The following is a 23,733-nucleotide window of genomic DNA, read 5'->3' on the forward strand; positions in this document are numbered from 1 at the left end:
TCTTGTCCTGCTGCTGAGCACCACGATGAAGACCCTAGCTCCATATCGTTGATGAACCCTCTGTAGGTATTGGTAGGCTGCCAGTAGGTCTCCTGTCAGCCCCTTCTTCTCCATACTGAAGACAATCAGTTTCTTCAGCCTTTCCTCAAAAAGCAATTACTGTGAGGAACTTGCACTTTGTCTTGTAAGCTGCTGAGCTCACTCTAGTTTTTTTATATTTGTCTTGTAATAGCAGACAAAACCAAGCACCCTATTCTAGATGTGAACAAGTGCTGGATAAGTGGGGCTAATCACTTCCTAGACCTACTAACATGTAGTTCTGTTGCTTTACTGCCAGGGCATGCTGCTGGTTCATACCCAGTTTGCTGTTTCGAGCTTGTGCCATTGCATCCCAGGTGCAGGACTTTGTGTTCATCCTGGCTGAGTTTCATGAGGTTCATGTTGGCATATTCCTTCAGCCTGTCCATGTCCCTCTGGATGCGAGTCCTGCCCTTGACCTTATTAACCGATGTGCCTCCAACAGCCACGTTGGCATTATCTGCAAACTTTCTGAGCAAGCACTCTTGCTGCCTCCTCAGGTTATTGGTAAAGGTGTCACACAAAACAGATCCCAGGATGGACCCATGAGTATGTCCCATTAAACACTGTACTCAGAGTTCAATCATCCAACTATTTTTTTACCCATCTTGTTGCTCTCCTGTCCAGACTGTCATGTCCTAGCTTAGATACAACGATATCATGGGAGACAGTGTCGAATCCTTGCTAAAATCAAGGTAGATGACATCCACTGTTTTCTCTTTGCCACTAATCCAGTCATTTTGTCACATAAGGCAGTCAGGTTGGTCAGGCATGATTTACCCTTGATAGATCCATGCTGATGGTTCCTAGTTACAACCTTCTCCTTCATGTGCCTAGCGATGTGTGCTGAGGGGACTTGCCTCATGGTTTTCCCAGAGATCAAAGTGAGGCTGGCCGGTCTGTGATGATGTGGGTTGTTTTAGCTTTAGAGTAAATGTTCCAAATGAGCTTTGCCATTTTCAAGCTAATTTTTTATTACCCATACACTGATCACAAGAAATATAAAAAGTTCTAAATCCTTTTTAAGGGGATTCTAAAGTATGTTCTGGGTTGCATATTACTCTTTGGTATTCTGTATTTGTTCATGTTTCTTCCTTCAGAGTTAAATATAAAATCCACCAACAGATTTTACCTTCCAGTAGCGTAGTGCCTCATTGTTTAATCTGTGGTCTTTATAGACGTAACACACGCCCCTTTATACACAGTGACACAACTGACCATGGAACAAGGCTTGTCTCAGTAGTGATGGGCAAGAAAAGTTGCACATTGTAGCTGGATTTCAGGGAAACTTTTCAACAGGGTAATAGTGCGCTGGAGAAGGTCACCCAAAGAGGGTACCAAACCTCCGTCCTTCGAATTTTCAAGATTTGGTTGAACAAAGTCATGGCTGAGTGGATCCACCTACCTGAGTGATCTGCTTACATGACCTCAAGAGGTTCCTCCCAACTGAAAGTTCTACTCTGTGCCCATGCAGCCTGTGTGACTCTTGGCTCAGTGACACAGGTTGGGGGCCATTTTCTCTCTGTCTTTTCAAGTCCCCTATGGCTGGGCAGAATACCAAAGAAGATGTGTCTTTAGCATAAGAAAATGAATTCCATCATGGAAAAAGTTACAGTGAAGTTGCTTTTTCCCAAGGGAGTGACTTGTAAGTCATATTTACACAAGCTTTATCTTGGTGTTGTGCATCTGGTGGCAGAGGTTACATTCAAAAAATTCCATTCTTACATTCTGAACATCACCCTGAACACAAAAGGCAGAGGGAGCCTGGGGAGACATGCTGGGCTCCTACAGAGACCCGGAATGAAGGCTTGTCCTCAACGGTGTGGATCCTTCCGTGACATCCTTTCTGCTTCCTGACAAACTGGGTGGCATGGTGCCTACCATGTGCCTGGAAAATCACATATACAGTCTAAGCACTTAGTTCTTAGGCTCTGTAGCTCTCTCCCAGAAAATGTGGAATCCATTGTGTTCCCAGTTAAGGAATGCTGAAGAGTGTTGATAGAATGTGTACATAAGAAAAAACAGCATGTAATGAAGCATCAGAGGACGCAGAGTAACTATGGAATGTCTCTTTCTGCTACCGGCTCAGAGGCAGTGATTAATATCCCCGTGCTTGCTGCACCCCCTTCAGACCTCTCTCCTGTTACTGAGGGCTTTCTGTAAATTCTGGACCTGTCTGGAGGGAGGAAAATCCTCAGTGTCTGAACTGGGAGGTATGTGCTAGGAACTGTCAAAGCAGCAGCCTAAACTACAAGGAGATGGTTCTAGGTGACAAAGCCTTTCCCTTGTCACCAGAGCACAGAAAATCTGGAGAAAATTTCAGTGAATTTCCCAAGAAGCATTCCTTTCTGGGGGTAAGGTTTGAGATGGGCACAACAGCAGGAGGATAAGCTGAATCTGGTTTTATGCACAAAGGCAGAAACAACCTTTTATAGCTCTGCTTTTAGGCAGTTGTTCTGAGTTCAGTGTCCTGCAGGAGCTCATACCTGGCTGTCCTCTGTTGTGTCCTCCCATTCATTAGGAGCTGCAGGTGAGAAAGTGAAGGGACCTAGTGCTTCCCGGAGCTTCGCTGACTGCTGAGCAGCCATCCCCGTGCAACTGCTGCTCCGTACATAAATACGCTCTGTAAGGCAGCCCACAGGCAGTGGCATGCTGCTGTATTTCCTGCGGGGCAGGAGAAGATACTGCAGTGCCTGCCCATAACCTCCTGTCCGCTCACCCGCTGCTCTGTGCCCAGGGAGCACATGTGCACCAGCAGGGATACCCACCCTGCCACTCTTGTACGGACACATCCTTTCACCTCCGCTGCTGACGCTGATCACTAACCTTTGAGCGTGGCTATTAGATACTTCTTTATTCCACAGGTGTCTAAACTTTACGTCTTCATGTCTAAACTGATTAGGATTAATTCAAGAGATTTTTTGTGGGTTTTTTTTCCAATTGCTTCACTAAATTACAATTGCACTTTTTTTCATTATCCTGATGCTTATAATTCTATCAGACAGGTAATCACTATTATGTATCAAGTTTACATTCTGATGAGTGTAGTGTGACATTTAGGTTATTTTTCTACTATCTTTGAGTAAATATCTATTTTTCCTATTGTTTTCTAGTGCATAGAGTTAGGTTTGGGACATATACTAATACTATGTGAGGTTTTTTTTTCCATCTTGTAGTTTTTTTAAATTATTTCTCAAAATGAAGCATTTAAATCTTTGTCCTACTGTTGTTTTATTTATCTTCCCAGTGAGAAATAAACATCAGGAATGTTTTATAGACTGTGCTATTGAGCACATTCTGAATTGTGTGAATTATTTTCTACTGTTCATCTGAAGCATTGGTTATTCTGCATCAGAAGAGGGAAGTCACTGCACATTGTATTTAAAGGGAAAAGCTGGCCCTCCTTCCTGAAAGTAGGCAAGACCCAGTCTTATTAAGAATTTTAAAACACAAAACCCTGCAATATCTGACTAGCTTAACACTGTAAATTTACTATGGTTGAGATAAACAGGCTGCATAAAAAAAATTATTGGTTTCTGAAGGTTAATCAGACTATTTCTACATGGAATGTCAAGAACAAGTTATATGGTTATAAGAGAAATAAGAGCAGAGGAAGCATTGTTTTTCCTTTCTCAAGTGGAGTAAATAAAACTGAAATCAAATGGAAGTACTTTTGTCAGCTATAGTGAGGATCAGATCTGGCCTGCTGTGGAAAAAATTTCCTTTCCTGTTCAAATGGAGCCCTAAAGCCTATTTTCAATGCGTTTTTTAATAACAGTAAGTATCTTGAAGCTTTTCCTCAGTTATAAGGATACAAAGCCAGAGGAATAAAAATCATGCTAATGGTGCGACCTCTCTTCCTTTTGCTGACAACTCAGGAACGACTTCAGCAAGCCCTGTTATGCCATGTTGCACATCTTAGCCTGATTCAGGGGCAGGATGCTTGGCCCATGAAGTCTGCTCCAAGTTACCATGGCAACATAATAACTTTTAAATTTAATTTATATTGAAAATGGAGGTTTGAATGAAATAATCTCCTCACTGTCGCAAGACAGCACTTCTCCAGGTCTCTAATTCCAGTAGGGAGCAGGCGCTTTACATGCCTACATGCAGCTGGTAGCAGGTTATTGCAATGGCCCCCTCTTGTGCACCCATCGCCAGCGTGGGTACCAGCCAGCTCGAGGCTTTGAGGTCTACAGCGATAACTTCACATTCATGGCATTTTTCTCCTGCTCTGTGGGTTTTTCAGGTGTACATGACTTGGTCTGGAGGAATGGTGTTCAAAGGTGGTGTGCTGATTTTTCTCAAGAGCTTGACCAAATGGGTGTGACATCTGCTGATAAGTAGAAATTAGATGCATATTGTAATGAGGAAGAATGAAACAGAAGGTGAAATAGATAAAAAACTTGTAAGTGAAAGAGGGTGTATATATTGGCCATTAATAAATTTCAGGTTTTATTATAGCAATGATAATTAATGTTTCTAAGGGCAGCATAAGAATAAGGACAGATACTGGTGAGATGTAAGTGGGAGAGATCTGGATTTCTGCTTTGCTTCATAAATGTGGTAGCTTTGATTATTATGCTTTGAGGAAGGCAATTGCTGATTCTTGCTTTAAAATGTGTGATAAGCCTTTTCTATAAACATTTTTTTGGGATTTTGTTTTTTTTAGCCTGAAGATACATTGGCTGAGCCAGTGGAAGCACCCCCAACTGTATTGTCTTATTTGGAAGAAAATGATTTCTCTGGAAATCACAGATCAGAAGAAACCCCTGAAACAGCTAAACGTAAAGAACAAGGCACTGCCTCTTTTTTTTTTGGGGTGGTGGTGGTGGGGCGGTGGTGTCATCTTCATTCTCTAGGTCTGAGTCTGTTATTTTCCTGTGCACGAAAAGCCACTGTCAAAATATTTTGATTGCTGCCAGGAATGGAAAATCCTATGGTATTGGACATCCTGTTTCTTAGAAAAGAATTGGCACATCAAGCATTTGATCTGTGAGACTGCAGTTTGTTAGGCTGCAGTGTGTTAACAGCAGCAAAGGTAAGTGGTAGCAACCACAGCCACCCTTCCAACATGTCTTCCACTTCTCACTCCATTATAGGTGCTTATCTCAATCATTGTTAAACACACAGAGAATAGATTTACCCTTCCATAGTGTGGAAGTTTCAGCCACAAAACTATGGTTTATATTTTCTAACGTAAAAAAAATATGGATAAAACAAAGTAACTGACCTGAGGAGCTGCTGCTGTAATACTCTACAAGATGCCAGTAAAGTGCAAGTGTTAGGCAAGGGGAATGAAGGGAGAAAAACTCTCCATTCTGCTCAGTTCAGCAAGAAGCGTGGCATTTCTTGAGACATTCCTCTGCAAACAGTGCTGCTGGCTCTAAAGCCACGCGGCACCTTTAAAAGGAATTTAAGATGGGTATTTAATTTGATGACCTTTGGTTATAGGGAAGCACAGCCTTTCATGTAGAACTGAATACCACCCCTGAATGAACAGCTATATCCTACTGCTGCTCCCTGGAAAGGCTGTGGATCTGCCTGGTGCACCAGTGGGGTGTCTTGGGCACAAGTGTAGGCAGCACAGTGACAGGAGCAGGGCATAATGCACTGGGAGCCCAGTCCTCCACTGGTAAGAAAATGTCAGTGCACCCCTAGAAAAGTAAAGCTAGTTATCTTAACAAGGCCAAAGACAATGTTCCCATTTACATTTTATACATACCTCAAGTATGCTGAAATTGTGTATACCTCGTATTTTTTCTTATGCAGATGAAAAATAGGCAGCCTTAGACTAGAGCTTGAGGCAAAGATGATGGTGCAATAGAGTCTTTGTCCTTTAAATAAACATTTGCTTTATAATTATATTCTCACTTTTTCTCCCTTTTTTTTTTTTCTCCTTTTAACATTTTCAGAGTTATAACATGACTAATATTAATCTCGGGCATGTATTTTGGTCATAATCTAAATAATTTCTTTTTTCATACGACTTGCAGAATCTGTGCTCTGATAAAATACCTCTGGGTGGGTTTTATTTTGCTCTGTCTCTCATTAATAAGTGATTTTTTATTTAGCTTCAGCTGTCATGGAAACTGGACAAGGCAACAGTGAGTCTACCACTGTCACACAGAAAATCTTAAGAGAAGAAGGTGGCTCTGGTGCTAGTGTTTTGCCGGGAGTAAGCAAAGAGGAGGTCTGTACAATGGGTTTATCACATGCCTTATCTTTTTGCCCCAAGAGCAGGAAAAAGTATGAATTTTTGGTGTTTTTCTGAGTTGGTACCTTCATCTATCCCATCTTAGCAGCATGCCAAAACTGAAGTCACTTTTTAAATTCATGAATGTCCTCTCATGGCATCAGACTGAAAGGTGCTGACACTTTGCAGAAGTTTGTATCCATCACCAAGATGGGCTTGAGATTTTTGACTAGCAAAACAAATTTGTTCTTCCAGTTTTGCATTTTTGTGTTTTGCATTTAAGAAAGTGGGAAACAAACAAAATAACCAGGGTAAATCCTCAACATAAAAGCCACAATTTTTATTCCCTAAAAGCAGGCATCTTGGTCTTACAGTAACTACCTTGCAGGTGAAAGTCCTGCTTCCTTCTCAGGTGTGTGGCATACCAACTGGGGTTTTGTTTAAAGATGTATTTAGTGCCCAAGCTTCACCACTGAGGGGGTTTATTTTGTTTCTGGTGTATTTAAATTACTCTTTTTATTATTCTTACTTTCTCTTGACCAAATACTGATGCTCAGCAATCCTTTGGTCTTGCTTGTTGTCCATTTTTACTCTTTGCTGTCTTTGCTTTGTTTCCTTGTTTCATCTTCTGTAACTTTCCTTTTTAACTAAGCCAGGTGTGTAACCCTCTTTTGTTAGAGTTGTTGATCTCAGGGGAGTTGGCTAAAGCTTTCCTAAACATCTTTTTAACTTTCACAATTTTCTCCCAGACAAACTGTTTGTGAAACTTGTCTTTTTCAAACCTACATTATTGATTTAGACTGCTCAGATTTGTGCAGGTATGAAATTAGACCATGGGAATTTACATCTAGGTAACCAGCTCATTTTTTTCCAGCTCAGTGAGCAATTTGTTTGTACTTGAATGAACGATCTCTAGTACGGACTGCCTTTGTTGAATGGAGGATATTGCTTGTGTGGTGCCTCACAGGCTTCTGACTGTGTTGAACAAAGCAGGGGTTCTAGGAGAGAGGGAAGAAAGGGGGGAAAAGAAAGAGAAATGGGAAAAGTAATGCAGCACTTTTTTTCATGTTTCACATTTTAATTATTCAGGGCCAGGAAGGTCAGGAAGGAGAGGACAAGCCCACAGGATCTCCAGGAAGTCCAGGAGTAGAAGATGTGCAGAAAAAAGATCAAGGAACTCCTGGACGTCCAGGGAAACTTGGGCAGCACAGTCAGCCTGTGAGTATTTTATGTCTTTCGAAAGAATGCATGTATTTTAGAAAGGGTAATGGTCATTCATTGCATGTACATAAAGGGCTGAAACTCCACAGTCTTACACAGTGTCATCAGTTATGCTCGTACAGGGTGGGTTTCTCGCCCCACCAAACCAACTCAGGAGTGTCGTACCTGCTTTGCACGTCTGCCAGCTGCTATGCAAGGGCCTGATGAGAGACGATCATCAGAAAGCACAAGGCAAACAACTGATGTGGCAACATACCAACATTCTTACGAGTGCCAGTTCCCCCGTCTTGGGGCAGCCTTTGCAGTGCTCCGCCGCCCACACCCTGCCTGCTGTCTTGTTTGGTGGCAGCCAAAGCTGCCGGACTGCACAACCTGCACACCTCCTGCGGTGGCTTCTGTGCATCCAGGGATATCCTTCTGAACCATCAGCACAAGATGTATCCAAGTAGACAGAGGTGCAGACCAGATCACATTGTGGCATGGGATTTGTTAGGGGTCTGGTTTGTTACTTGTCACAGCATGACACATCAAGCTGTGGCTAATTGCTTTTTTTTTTTTGCTTCTTCGTGACAATGTTTTATTTACCTTTCCAACCAAGATGTTTTATTTTAGGCCATTCCTGGTAAAAATGGGTTACCCTTAAGTACCCTTTGATACATGTTTCGGTTAACTGAAGACTAAAAAACCAACAATTTTTATCAGAGACTCTGCTACATTGAAGCTTAAGCAGCAAAGTGCTTTCACTGTACCCTCTCTCTAGAAGGCAGCTCTGGTGCTGCAGTTGACTTCCTCAGGTTGCCAAGAGTGTAGGACCCAGGTTTCTAAGAGAAACTTTTGATTCCTTGGTTACAAAGAAAAGTAAGAGGCATGGTGTGCTGTAGGCAGCTGTTCAAGAAGCCCAGCTTAGGTGAGGTTGGCTGTTCTGCAGAGAGGAACTTCCAGAAGAGCACATACTCTTTTGTATGACCCAGACCTCTTCCAGGGCAAAATAAAATGCTTCATTGACCTTCATAGACACATGCTGCCACGCTGCTGCTCCTAACCTCAGCTGCAATTAACTTTTCAGATGTACCTCTCACCCCTCACCTCTCGTGCAGTTATTCCTTCCACTTCATACTTCCTGCTTTCCTTTCTCTGTGTTCCTCTGGTTTCCCTTCTCTTCTATTATATTTGCTGTTATCTTCCTGTATTTTTCCTTCCTCCCTTCTCCAGATGACTCCTGCTTTAGCTCAGGTCATCACAAGCCACTGACAGGTTGCATATGCATCCTCTGTGGTGAAGTATCACCCAGCAGTGTGCATGGTAATGAATGCCAGGTGTCATATTCCATGCATGTCTCAGCTGCTGTTGCGCATCTGTCCTCTGTTGATGCTTTACTACCTGGCTGCTTTGTTTCCTTATCTACTGCCTCCACTTTGTGTGTCTTTCCCCTCTCTGAGACCTTCCCAGGCAGGGGCTGTCGCCCTTACCATGCCAGTTCCTCCCTTCGCGCGCTGCGTGCACCACTGCTATGAGCTTCTGCCCCTTCCCGTCCCCTGCAACTGAACCCCAATGAAATGGGTACGTCTTAAGATATTAAGAAGCTAATTCAGTAGTCATTCATAGCATGTATTATTCAGCTCCTGCATGAATGCTGCCTGCACGCATTGATATGTTCAGAGAAATGTATCTGTTTTTGCAAATATTTGGCCTAAACTCAAGTTAGTGTCATTAGGGTGTTTATGGACAAGAGGTTTACATCTTTAGTATTAACAGAAGTCTAACTACTTTCAAGCAGAACATTTTCAAAGAAAATTCTATGAAACCAAAATAATGGGGAAATGTCACAGAAAATTCTTTTGATGTAATTCAAATGCTTCAAAAGCAATTGTTTTGTCCTTGTAAACAAATCCTTGTAAAAGTGTCCTATTTCCTACCACAGACATTTCATTGTATCTTGTTAAATTAACCATTGTCCTGTATTTTTTATAGATATTATTTTGTCCAAGTGTACCTGGGTTCTGATCTTGCATATACCTATGCGACTTTACAGTTGGATTGATGGGGCTTCACTCAGCAGTAGAATTAGTATGCACTAGATTTGTATTGGCCATGTGTTTGCTGCTTTTCTATAAACTTGATACCAGTTACTCTACAGGAAAAATAATACTAGGAGAAAAAAAGCTTTTAGTCTTACAGATACATTTTTCTCCATAATGAGCTTATATAACCCATCTTTAAAATTAGTACAGCCCTAAAATTTCAGCAGCAGAGTCCGTAATCACAGCTGTCTAGGTTCCCAAAATGCCATTAGGGAAACTACAATTTTTTTGCCTTCTGAATTTTTTTCTAGTGTCCTAACTGAATTCATAAATAGCACCACTTCATGATAGCACTCACTTTAAAGCTGGTGCGAGCTCTTTCTAGCCAACAATCAAACCTCTGTAGGAAAAGCCTATGAGTGTTCAGTGTAGATAAGATGAACATATATAGAATAGTTATTTGGGATTAATTTGACTGGCAAATTTTAGAGTGGCAAATGTAGTGAAATGTATGCAGCACGACTCGTTCCTTGTCAGATGTGTGTCCTCAGGAAGCATCCTCCTGGGTAGGAACTGAATATATTCAGGTGGGCCAAGGTAAAAAAGGTTTCAGCAGAAGGCTGGACCAGGCTAACACCAGCGGTAGGATTTGGTGCACTCAGAGCAGCAGTGTGCAGCAGCCTGTTACAAATACATCGTATTGTTCTCTGTTGACTGTCGCTTCTGTATATTAAAGGTAGCTTTCTTCTAAGTGTCCAGTTTCTCATAGTTTGAAAGCTGTTAGGGGAAGAGGCAGAATTCTAGCCCAGAATTTACCTGCTGTGAGCATATTCAGAAATTTTGGAATAAATGAAGGCATTCTTACTTTTTCGATAAGTAGATGGCTGAGAGACAGAAAATCTGAGGAGGACTTTTCAGGCAGCTGTTACTATTTGTTCTAGTGGAACATTATCATTTTCAAGGCATTTGTCACCAGCACTGTGGCCCAGCTGGCAGCCTGTGCAGCGCAGGTGCAGCCTGTCCGGCATGCCCACTGCAGCCAGCACACAGGCTGCACCGCCACGTTGCGGGGTGCGGGCGCGTTGGGTGTGTTGGGTGCTGCGCTGGCTGCCCTCCCACCGCTCCTCCCGCGCTGCTAGCCGAGGGCTGTGATCCCACAGGCTTGCAGCAGCTGCTGGCTGTGCAGCCTGTTTAACCTGCATACGATATAGTGTCTAATCAAAAAAATTATTTCCTTTTAGGGTAAAAAAGGACTTCAGGTGTTGCCGGGACCGAAAGGAAGAGCAGGCCTGAAAGGTGAAAAGGTATATGTCCTGTTAATAGCTGACAATCAGTCAGATACCATTTATGCTTGGACACGTGTTGATTTGGTACGCTCTGAGAGAAAAAATGATAGTAGTATGGAATCATAGGAAAAATGTAAACATCCTGCTGTTCAGCCATGAAGCTGCATGAAGGGCAGCCGTAACAGATTCATAAGGATCTTTCAAGAATATGAATAAACTTCAGTGGTAGAAACAGTTGGGCTTTCACAGGCGAGCTAGGGAAGATATATCTAACATTTAGTAAAGAAAAGTCAGTCGTTATACACAATTTACTCCACTGGCTAGGTGATTTAACAGAGGCAGTATAGTTGTATCACCCTGATGAAATGAACGTAATTGAAATAAGAGCTAAACCATCTGATGTAACAACTTGTATAATTTCTGAGATGAAGTGAGCTAGAATGGATAAACCTAGCATTGAAGCAGTAACTTTCAGCTAGTAACTCCAAGTGCCAAATTAACAGTTGACAAGATCCCCCCAAGATGTATTTTCTCCGGGCTAGATAGTTTGATGTCTCAGTCTCCCCTCGTAAGCCAGAAGCCCCAGTCCTTCAGTTGCTTTTGTGACTTTTATCTGGGCTCGCTCCATATGTCCCCATCTTTCTTGTGCTGGAAACCTAAACATGGGAACAGTAATTCAGATGAGTGGAGCAGAAGGACAACCTCCCTCAACCTGCTGGCAGCATGGCAGCTGGTGCATGGTATCACCCACGTGTTTCATGGCTCAGGTACTGAAAGAAGTGCCTGTGAACCGCAGTGCCATTAATCTCACTTGAAAAATACTACGGCAGTTCTGGACACATTTCAACAGTAGCATACTCTTAAGTAATGTGGCATTACTCATTGTGCTATTAGAGTGCAAGATAGACCAAGCTAAGGTTTCCAAAGCTAGAAAGAGTATCAGGCACCGATTTATAGCAGTCATATGCCTAAAACTATCCCTACTCTAACGGGTCCCTCAAAATGACTACTGAGTTTGTAAGTGAATGTCACCACTATGACTTATGTGGCATTCAGTACTATAAGCTATCAGGTAAATACTACAGCACTCTTCCTGATGGCATTATGAGATGATTTTTCCTTCATTTCTGATTAACCTCCATCATATTTTCCTATCATGCCAAAATGGGTAACCAAGTCAGTCACTTTCCAACAGAGACGGATTTTCTACAGCACTTTCCAACCAGCTTGGTGCTTCCAAGATAAATCACACAAACTCCACTGAGAATAGTAGTATACAGTTTCTGGGTTTTACTAATAGTAACAATTCTATATGTAATATTAATAATTAATTATACGTATATCTTGGTATAACTCAAAGGCAAGGTATAGTTCAAGGAAAAATATTCTGCAAGGGATGACTTCACTTCTTGACTGATGAACAATAATTGTTAGGAATTAATGTCATGGCAGTTGCCCATTTTGGACAACACTATCCAGAGAACAGCACTTCACTGTGTTGTGGGAGGGCAAGCTGGTTTTGCCCCAGAGCTACATGGACACAAGAGTCTGCCAACTCACTATTCCTTTGCATGAGTTGGCTGCACATGGAGGTGAAACATGGACTGTTCTGCTCTTGGAGAGCCATCACTGGGACAGCGATATGCAGGAATATCACTTGGTAATGTGTGGTACGGCAGTCTCTGAGAAGAAAGGTACCTTCTTGCACAGCCCCACTGGTGGCGGTGATTCATGCTTGCTTTTGAGCTGGCACTGGTCTCAGGCACTTTGTCAACTATAGCCCCTCCAGCAAAGGCTCACTTTCCCCTATAGTATTTGTCAATCGCACAGTGAAAAAACTGAAAAAATGGCCTAAACGTCATTTGACAATTGGCTTCCCAAGTGTCCTGCAAGTCTGCTTTGGTCATTCTTGTGACCAGCATTATTTCTAGGATGCTTGGTACTGACATAAATAATTCATGTTAGTAAACCATAAAATCAGTCAGTCTGCTTTTAATGAAAACAAAGCAAATGGAAAAGATTTCAAGATTATGGGTGTTTACATTTCTTCTGTTTATGAGCAAAGTGCAAATAAGCAAAAGAAGCTTTCTGCTGCAGCTGTTGTTAGGTTGCCATTTGATCGCCAGCCACGTCTGCTACATCTGTACCACCAAATGAAACCGGCCCAGCAACCAACTGACTTGCTGACAGGTCAGGCTTGCAAGCACGCTCCCAGACAATGTTTTGGCCCGTGTCAAATAGACCTCTCAGATGGTGGCTCAGCATCATTCAGGGCTGGTATCGACTGATAACTCTTCCCAGTACGCTGCAAGATGGGACTGTGCAGAGGCTGACCCTGTTCATTTGACGTGCTAGCCCAGCAGGCTTTTTACTTTCAAATACTCATCATGCTGATGGTTGCAGTATTATTCTCATGCTATTTCAAGAAAATTGCACAAGACCCCTATACTAAAAAAAAATTAGCTTTGAACATGTAAGTCTAAAAGGCCCGGAGCCAAGAACCTAAGAACTGTGAACACAGCCAGCCTGTTCTGCCTGACCTCAGGGCCAGGGAATGGTCCTCAGCTTATTTTATTGATTAGGCACCAGAAGATGATAATTTTGGCAGCAGGAGAAGCAGCTTAGCCATAGTGAGCAGAGGCTATATCTGGAAGCAAAAGACTCCTGTAGTCTATCCCTGATTACTTACACGGCTACTTTAGTGAAGGCTCAAGCTTTGTTTTCCATTTTAAAAATAATATTTTCAAGGGACACTTCAAAGAAGCATTGTGAAGATAAGTTAGAGAGCAGCTGCTAAAAATCCTAACAATATGTTCAGAAGCACTAAAGAATGCTGACAGCTTCATATGCACAACTTTTTCTTGGCGAGACTTTAACCAGACCCAATTCCTGCAGCAGAAAGCAGGGCAAACAAGAAGACATTGCTCTGATCCTCTTTTACAGACGTGAATAATTTTTAAAGTATTAGTGGTACAGAAAATTATTTCATTAACCCAATCAGCGTGATTTCCTAGGACCTGTTATGTTGGTAGAGTGAGCAAAACTTAAAGGTTTGATCTGTGCACACACACAAAAAATCCGAACCAGTTATGCTCTGTAAAGGCAGGCAGCACTTTTTCAGCATAGTATTTAAACTTGAGAAACAGTAGCAAGATCCACCTGTTATGGTTCATTTCATTGAAAATGGAAAGCTGGGAATGCATGGGGTGCTGCATGAGGTGGCCGTCACTTGTTCACTGTGGTCCTTGCAGCACAGAGATACAGCCATGAGATGCTCTTCGGGAATGGATGCAGTTAGGCTTCCTAGAAATGACTGTGACTCAAACGTGAGAGCTGGTGTTACTTCCTTGCAGTACACTCACAGTGGAAGAAACTGCATGAAAACAAGCACAAACCACTGACAGGAGCTAATGTAATAATCACTGGAAAAAAACCCAAAGGGTATGTTAAAATGAATGAAAAGTATCTGTAAATGAGCATGCTGGCAGACAGTGAAAATAGCCCCAGATTAAACAAACACATTCTCTGTGAATATGACTGAAGTATCACTATAGGAACCATCTGACAAAGCCACAGGGAACAAAGAAACGAATGCATACATTTATCTAATGAATTCTCAAGCAAAAAGAGCAAGTGACCAAGAGGCAGGTATAATTCAGTGTTTCCTGCTGTGTGACTGAATATATGAATTTAAAGGAGATAATGACAACGCTGATAAGCCCAGAAAACGAACCGGCAGGCGGGAGGGTGCAGCACAGACCAGCAGAGGCTGGCGATGGGGCGGCGGTGTCCCTGTGACTTGTCCCCTGCAAGCAGGCGGGTGCAAGCGCCCTGGCCCCTGGCCGCCGGCACAGGTGGGAAGGAGCTCGCAGCCGGCGGCCCTGCGGTGCCCGGGCGGGTGGGCAGCGGGCTGCGCCCACGGGAGCGCTGGGCAGGGGAGGCTGAGCTCCTCTCTCCCGATGGTGAGGGAAGCGCTAGGATATGAGCAGTGACACTGCTTTTGCTTCCCCTCTAAACGTACATCTGTCCTGAAACCAGGATCACCACGTAGGAAGAATGTTCAAAACGCACACTGAGGCACTGACCAAGCCGTGGGCTGCGGTTATGGTGTGCCAAAGGCAAGGCATGTGAGACAGCCAGGGAGAGAGAGGGGGACATGGTATTTTCTCCTGGCATTTCCTCTGTCAGATGTATCGGGTAAAATGTAAGTGGGCTCGATCATTTTTAGAGGTATACAAGACTTAAAAAAAAAAAAAAAAAAAAAAAAAAAGGAATTAAATGAGTGCCAATCATTTGATGAAAACAACATGCGTACTAAGCAATCACAGTGTTTTGGTCTGCTGGTTATGTATGATCCTATTGGCCACATTTTAGGGGATGCAGAGGCACATCCTTCTCCCAAAACAGGTCAAAACACAAAGACCAAATCCCATGTAGTGAATTCTCCAGAGAAAGGGACATAATAGTTGAAAATTAAAAGATTCATGATAAAGACTTCCAATGTAGATTTAAAAAGTTGAGGCAGAACCTCTGTTGTTGACTTTAGTGAAAAATGCTGGAATCGAGCAGAAAATTTAATAAAAATCATAAACTGCTTAAGCAGAAGCACTTAAAACTAACCTCAGCAAAATGTCAGAGATGATGTAATAAAGCCAAAGAAGAAGAGATGGTAGTAATTATGAAAGAAAATGACACATTTCTGAAGAGGCCCTTTCATTGTGTTGGCAGTAGATAAAGGTCAGTACAGAGAAAAATAATCATGACATGGTATTGGGAAAAGCATTACAGATTGCAGCAATAAAACAAAGAAGTTCACTTGTTGAGTACCATGGTATGAACCCACTTTCTACATATTTATTTATGGGGGGAGTGGGGCATATAATGTACCCTAAAAATGCAAGATCCACTGTAAAACGTTATTCTGATAAGAAATATACACTAACACTGTTAATGCTACTTGTACATTTGCAAATTCATTGCAGAAGTCAGAAAGGAAAAAGTCCTTTCTTCCTTTGCCAACGCAAAGATCATGTTTCTTGGGAGGTTGTCTCAGGAACGAACAAAGCTCAGCTCTGCTCCTAGCATCTAAGCAGGCATGTTGGTGGTGGCTTGTGATGAGAAATCCACACGGATTGTAGCTAGTGCTGAAAAACTCTGCTCTGCATTGCTATGATTAAACGCTTGCTGATTTATACTTGTTCCTGTTTCAGGGTGATCCTGGTGAGGGGTTGCCAGGACCCCCTGGACTCCCAGGACCTGCAGGACCACCCACTCCTTCTGGAGGATTAGTGAGTGAGGTTTTCTGTCACTGAGCTGGGCTTGCCATCGAGGAGCTCAGAACTGAACAGGAGGTTTTCTCTGGGAAAGTAGCCTGACTGCCACAGACATAACCATGTTCTCTAAAACACACATGCAGAAATGCAAATAAATGTCTGGCTAAAGGGTGTGAGTACTGTAATCTACACAAACATCCAGTATTCACCTTTTAAAAAGCCAGTCGATGTGTGTGCTCTCCCCTGCAAAAGCAATAATATATAGGAGAAAAAGAGACAAAATTTCCTCAAAAAGGCATTATAAACCTGAATTATTCATTTCTTCCTGCTACTGAACACAGAAATGGTTTAGCAGTCACTTACGTTTGCTGTCATTAAGTACTACAACGTAGAGCAGTGTGGTGACAGTGTTCGTATCCTGAACGCTGAGTGTTCAGGGAATGGTAAAGAGTATGTTTCAGATTCATCTCTCTCCTTTACTGGGACCTTTCCCAACGTTGCCATGAGGGTGCATGTGTATGCAGCTGAAGGATGACTCTGGCCTGAATTTTCGATTTGTGGTGTGGGAGTGACTTTACATGCAGACACGGCACGCCACTGACACCAGTGCAACTGCTGTGGTGGACTTTTAAACAAAACTACCTGTCACACTGAGTATTTTGAGTATGTAACAAGGTAGTTTGCAACATATTCCAGTGGCCGAAATGGGTTATATGCTCCCCTGATCTCGGATCTGCTAAATCATACCAGTCTGTTTCTGTGGCATAAACCCAGAGCGCAGAAAGGGCTGTGCTCTTCGGCCATACCGGTGCCGACCAGCAAGGCAGCTCCGGACCGCTGGGGCACGCTGCTCCGCTCCCACAGCTTTTCTCACCCAGGGGCTGCTTCTCTAAACACATTGTAGAAAATGCTTTAGTATCTTAATTTCCCTTTATAAAATGACTCTTTGGATTCCAGTTGTAGGGATCTCAGAATCTGGCTTTTGAACTAAGAGGCACATTCTAGGAAATAATGGCTACTTGTTAGGTATGCATTTTAGGATATTCTTCATGTTGACGGGTATCTTTCCAAAGTTAAAATTTGTCTGAGATATTGCTTCATTTTCGGTTCACTGAAACAGTCACATAGCGTGTGTCCTGCAGGACTGTTATCACTGTACTCATAGAGTATCTGCAGGTAAATACAGAGCTGACTGTCTACAAAATAAGATGGTGTTGAACATCAGAAACATGACTGAAGTGTTTTTTGTTGTATTATAATTTATTTCACCAGTGACAGTCTGCTGCAAGGATATTGACTATAAGTGTGTTTGCAGTAATTGGCAAGTTATGTTTTCATTTGTCATCTTTAGAAGCAATACTTTAAAACATGATTCCTCTAATTTCAGAATAGACTGGAACCTGAAGAATCGGGTTCTGGAGACATTGACAGAGAGACTGAGACTTTAAGAGTAAGTATATTTTGATGTTTATCTCTCATTAGCATAAGAAAGAGCTTTACTTTACTCATCCAGATTGTAGAAGGTGCATTTCACAATGCAACCTGTGTACATGCTTAATTCACAGCATCCAGAAATGCTTTGTAGAGTTTCATGTCAAGATCTGAAAAGGCCTAAGTGTATGTGATCAGGGAATAAGTGTGACAAAGAAAGAGGACAGCAAAGAAATAATGGCAAGAGGACTTTTTAAAATGAGAAAAATGCTGTTAACCTGATTCCGAGGAGACAGCAAAGAGGAGAGAGATGGGAATGATGCTGTTCTATGCTTCTTTAATTTGGAGTACACGTTCTGAAAAATAAGTATATCTGTATGAAATACTTTACACTGCAGCTCCCACTGTTGGGCCATTTTGGTAGTCATTTGAACTTCTGTGTATCCTTGCCTTTGTGAAGCATTGTAACACCGTCACGTCAAGGCTGGCTGGCAGGGAGAGGTGCTTTGGATTAGTGGAGGTTAAAAGATTTTGATGCACGTGCTCCTGAGTGAGGTTCTCTGGGCTGTGTGACATGAGACCAGACTTTCGTTGTTGGAAGGAACATTCATGCCAGGTAAACCTGAGCCTTGGGCTGTTAACACATCCTTGGCCACCGGTTAAACTGGGACAGTCAAAGCAGTCGCTGCCTTAGATGTTGACCTCATCCGTTTCCTGGAGGTGTCTCTCAGCTTCAGAAGACCTTAAGTGGCTAGACAATCTATAAAACTACTTAATTTTGTAGACATAATGATTAGGAAGGTCAGCATCAGTTTCAGTTCATGCCAGAGGCTGTGGTAGCCGTGCTGTGGGATGCAGCTGATTCCTGAGCTTTTGGCTGTGCTGGGGCTCAGCGGGCTCGGTAAACAGCGCTTCAAGTGGGACAGTAAGCACTGGTTTCACTTTTTTGCTTACTCTGCCACACTTAGCATTAGGTATCAACGGCCTCAAGTGAGCTTTGTTTTAAGGATTGAATCAGTGTGTTGCTCTCATGCTTTCCCTTCACAGAATTGACATATTTTGAGAGACAGTACTCAGACGAGCACAGCTCTGCATTAAACTTGGGACGCCTGGCTTGGTTTTCTTACTCCGCTTCTGAGTTGCTGAGTGGCAGATGAAACATTTGGCATGGTTTTTTTTCTACCTCTTCATTGCTGGACTCTTCTTTTCAGGGGAGAGGCTATCTTTCCTATACATGCTGACAGAACGGTGTGCCTTTTTGGGGGAAAAGTAGTATCTATGAAGTAGAACCTGCTGCCAGATCTGAAATTATTTTCTGTGTTTTGTTTTGTTCTTGAGCCACTTCTTCACCCACTATCTCTAGACAGTCAGCCAGATCTACTTTTACCATGTTCCTGTTGAAAATCCAAGTAGCAATCTATAAAATATGTATTACAATTGCAAATAATACGGTTTTCCATCCACATTTTCTCAGTGCTCCAGCAATAGCATGGAGACACCCTTTGAAATGAATAGAGAAAAAACTAACCACTTCCCTCTGTTCAGTGGTCCCTTGGATTTCATCTTGGTTGAGCTTCCTAACATTAGGTCAGTCATTGGAGTATCTCTAAGGTCCGTACTGGGTTACAGAGTGCTGATGGAATTGTTTTGGTTTTGAGCTTCCTGCTTGCTGTCGCGGGCTGTGAGGTGGCACAGTTCAGAGAGCAGGGATGGAGGAGCTCAGACTGACTGTGTGTAAGGAGTGTATCTGTGAAAGTGAAATTGGTCCTTAATGAAGCAGAAGGGGCATGGTAACCCAAGCTGAGAGTTTTCTGAACCTGAACAGTCTGTGTGAGTTTTTTTGGTTCCACGCATATGCAGGTGAAGCTGGCTTGGGCCATTTCTAACAATACTGCTGATTTATCCAGGGTCTTCCAGGGCCACCGGGCCCCCCAGGACTGCCTGGTCTTCCCGGAAAGCCAGCACCTGGTGCAGGTGTAGGATCTCCTGGCTCCCCAGGGGAGGATGGAGCTCCTGGTGAACCAGGTCCTGAAGTGAGTACCCATTCGTGCACAAACATTAATGTTGCTTCTGTCCTATGACACTAAGTTCTAAGGCTTACAGTTTGTATAATTCATAGCAACACTGCAGAATATTTTTAATTGAAGACCTTGGATTTTATGCACATTTTTTACAAAAAAAAAATCTCCACCCAAATAAATGTCTAGTTAACCATAGCACATTACTCCACAGCAGGATGTACATTTGGCAGACAGATACTGGTGAATCTGGACCAGAATAAATAAAAAGTAATGATGCTTTTACTGACACTGAATAAAGCCAAGGATTATTTTTCTTGTAGTGCTTTCAGGAAAATGAAGTATGCTAAATCACTTTGCTGTGCTCTAAACCCAGCCGGCAACTCAGCCCCATGCATCTGCTTGCTCACTCCCCCCACAGTGGGATGGGGGAGAGGATCAGGAAGGTAAAAGCAGGAAAACTCATGGGTTGAGATAAAGACGGTGTAATAGGTAGAGCAAAAGCCGCACACACAAGCGAAGCAGCAGGAGACACCCATTCCCCGTTCCCCATTTCCCACTCCCCATTCCCCATTCCTGGTTCCCCACTCCCCCCGGGCGGGCAGGAGGGGCTCAGCCATCCCAGGACAGCCGGGCTCCAGCCTGACGGGGGCTTGGGGAGGCAAACGCCATCACTGCGTATGTCCCCCCTTCCTCCTCCTTCCCCAGCTGTACATGCTGAGCATGAGGGCGCATGGCCTGGGACACCCCTCGGTCAGGGGGGGGCAGCTGTCCCGGCCGTGCCCCCTCCCAACAGCTGCTCACTGAAAGGCCCTTGACGACATTATTCTCGCACCAAACCCAAACCACAGCACTGCAACAGCTACTAAGAAGAAAATTAACTCTACCCCAGCTGAAACAGGGACATCTATGGTAATTTTTTAAAAGTAGCTCATAAATGCATGAACATCTTGAAGTGGATAAGAAATCTCCAGGTGTTGCTTGCTAGCTACATCAGAGAGACTGTTTAAAAGCTGTAAAGGAAACAAGCAATTTTAGAGCAATGAAACTTAAAATTACTAAGCAGGATAGGAGAAATAGTCACTAAAATTTAGAACAATTATTGTTATTAGTCCAACATCTTTTCTAATCCTCCTCTGTCTATGTAATCATGGCAAAATACAAGATGAAAATATTTGAAAAATTCTGAAAATATTGTTGATCTTTTAACATTAAAAAGAATCAGTTAGTTATTCCGTCACACACAATGTACCCAAAGGGCAAAAACAGTGGGGGGAAAGTAGGGAGAGCAGGGAAAATGAGGCCTTTGAGACCATTCTGCAAAGACCAGGAAAAAAAATGTTTTCTATCTCCTTCTGCAACCATTTATATCCTTCCCTAAAACAGAAGAATAAAAAATGGGTAAAAGATTCTCAGAGGCCAGAATGCACACCTGTAAACTTAGTTAAAAGCTTTCAGAACCTGATTTTAAAAACAGAGGCTGTGCAAATATGTGTGCAACTGTTCCCTTTCTTGCATGACTAGTTACCGTGGGCTGGGCTTTAGTACCTGTATTGACTGGTTGACCCTACAAAGCCAGTTTTTCCCAGCCTGGCTGCTCGCTCAAATGTGTGCTAAATCATGGATATAATGCAGGAAATTGGGTGGAGATGTAAATGTACATTTTTCCTGTCAAAATTGAAGCACACAGAAAACCTGGGACACTTTCTGACTTAGTCAATACGAACGGTTTCTCAGCTAGCTTTCACCTGGCATCGAGGTTACCAAAAGTGGGGATGGCTGAAGTACACATGGATTTCAACCCCATCCCATCTGGAGCAGTGCCATCAAAATCTGCTTGGATAGCACCATTATTTTGCATGCTAACATTATATTTACATTATGTTGGTTTATATTATTTTTTATTATTTTGTGGTTGTGTGACATAGTTTTCTATTAAAATATATCTAAATACTCTTTTGATACACAGCCAAACTGTCAGAAGACAAGAAATACAAATGTTAGAACTTAATGGTGTTAGGTGCTACACATTAGTCTTTCATAATGCTGGATCATCAGTTGGTCCAAAATAGTTAGATGCATATGCTAGGAGTTGAGCTCTCAACTGGTACGTGCTTTAGATTTACTGTCATCTACAGGGTCCTCAAGGTCCTCCTGGTCTTGATGGAGTGGTTGGCCCACCAGGACAGAAGGGAGAAAAGGTAAGTTAAATGTCTGTCTTGCTCCTACTTCAGTGGAAAATCTTTGTCATTTCTAAGGCTGTAAAAATCATAAATTGTTGTCCCTGCAACACAGTGTTGGCTGGCTTCAGTATTTGTTTAATTGAACCCAGCTGCTAATGGCATGTTAGAGCAGATCTCAAAAGGCATGTTCAGAAATCCAGAGTTCCCTGTTGGGTACAGACTCATTTCGTGCAGCATTCAACATGCAAAATGCAATATGAGCTACTCTGTTGTGATTCACCACTAAAACGGCAGTCATGGCTGGACTCATATGGATGAGTCTTCAAGCTCCATGACTTTGGGCTCCACCTGTTACGATGGTCACTCAGGACAGGAGAGGTGGTGTGTTGTGTGGAGCCCCAAAGCCGGCTCAGGTCGGGTCACTGCTGCACTGCTTCTTGTAAGGCTTGTCCTCCACTGGTTCAGGTGGTTTCTGCTATAGTAGCTCTTATAACGTGCAACTCAGATAATGGTTTACAACAATTTACAAATATTTCCATGACATTCTCCACCCCTTGACCCTTTGGGCCAGTTTATAGGGTTTAACATTGCAATGAACTCTTCCCCTTGCTCCTGGCCTGGCTAGCAAAAAGAGGTTCCTGCTACAGTAATTACTATAACATGCAACTCAAATCCCAATTTACAATTTAAAGGTATTTTCATTACAATCTTCACCCCTGGTCCCTGTGGACCAGACCATAGGGTTTAATATTGCAATAAACTTCCCTTGCCCCTGCTTCAGCTTGGTCTTAGCTACAGACTGCAGTCCCTTAGTGGTGCACCTTCCCCAAGTGAAGCCTGATCTGTGCACCACAGTCTCTCCAGGGGTATACCTGCTGCAGCGTGGACTCGTTCACAGGTCACAGTCCCTTTGACTCGCGTTCACACTGGAGTTCAAGCCTGTCCAGCACAGCAGCACAGGAACAGCAGCAATGCCCTGGCCACCTGCCAGCCCCAGCGCATTGCCACTGCTGCTATCAGGATGTTCCCGGGCACAGCACAGTAAGGTGATAAGCAGTACAGCAGTAGGGCAAGCAGTGAAATCAAAAAGAGATAACAGCTATAAATTTGTTCTTGTATCTGCTGTGATCAGTGGTATGTGTTTTACGCAAAGGAGTCTAAGAATAGAAATAAGTCTAGGTGAAATAAACTGAATCTAATCCACATATTATAAGAAGAGAAGGATGTGGAAAGGGAAGCAACTGGAATAAAGATTAAATTTTCAAAAAGGGCATAATCCTCAAAAAAAAAAAAAAAAGGACACTTCACTGAGCCTGTTTTCTGCATTGTGTATATTTGATAAAAACCCCGTAACTAGAAACAAAGCACTACATATCTGCACCTGCTCAATACAATCCTCAGCACTTTGGGAAAATAGGATTTTTCCATTTCTGCTACTCTTTTTTTCTGAAAACCTTGATTAATCTATATTGCAATACCTTATTTTTAATCATCATTCCCAAATAATCCAGAGAAGATTATAGGGAAAATCTGCAGGATGCACTGAAAGTAAACTCAGTTTGTTCCTTGGAGTGAAATTTGATGTGGTTTTTTGCCATTACTTTTGGAAGAAAACATTGTTAGCATTTTACTCCTGGTTCTTACTCATTTTTTTCAGATCTTACTCAAGTAATATTTCTGTTGAATGAGTAAGGACAGGAGCCTGCCAATATAGCGATTAATTTCATTAGATTCAGTGCAATTTGGAAAAGAAGTATTTGCATGCTGTGACTTTCTGTCTATTCTGTGAACTAGAAGTGGAAAAAACAGTATCTAAGTGAAGTGTATAAAAGCAAATCAAATAGCCTGACTGCTCCAGAGGAGCCTTAAAATCATACTCATCATGCCCCTGGTTTGGGACGGTGCCCTCGACAACTTGTGTGGGATCAGTTTCTGCTTCTGTTGTGTCCCATGAGGGTTTTGACATGTACGTTCAAAAGCAAGAGGATGTGACCTGCAATGCTTAATTCTGTGTGTTCCAGACCTT

General features: G+C 42.7%; 1 protein-coding gene across 6 annotated transcripts in view; it reads left to right on the top strand.

Moving 5' to 3' along the window:
- LOC121084905 (collagen alpha-1(XV) chain-like) overlaps window positions 1-23,733 on the top strand; it is a 135,824-nt gene that overhangs the window by 46,060 nt on the left and 66,031 nt on the right. For 5 of the 6 annotated variants that reach the window (XM_040586959.1, XM_040586961.1, XM_040586960.1 and 2 more), the window contains exons 6-13: window positions 4,751-4,877; window positions 6,153-6,271; window positions 7,364-7,492; window positions 10,758-10,820; window positions 16,013-16,090; window positions 17,463-17,525; window positions 19,414-19,539; window positions 21,663-21,725. In XM_040586959.1, the coding sequence (XP_040442893.1) occupies window positions 4,751-4,877; window positions 6,153-6,271; window positions 7,364-7,492; window positions 10,758-10,820; window positions 16,013-16,090; window positions 17,463-17,525; window positions 19,414-19,539; window positions 21,663-21,725 (768 nt within the window). The remainder of the gene's footprint in view (window positions 1-4,750; window positions 4,878-6,152; window positions 6,272-7,363; window positions 7,493-10,757; window positions 10,821-16,012; window positions 16,091-17,462; window positions 17,526-19,413; window positions 19,540-21,662; window positions 21,726-23,733) is intronic. The other variant, XM_040586962.1, reaches the window with a different exon arrangement.

This window comes from Falco naumanni, chromosome 3 (assembly GCF_017639655.2).
Source record: "Falco naumanni isolate bFalNau1 chromosome 3, bFalNau1.pat, whole genome shotgun sequence".
Lineage (NCBI taxonomy): Eukaryota > Metazoa > Chordata > Aves > Falconiformes > Falconidae > Falco > Falco naumanni.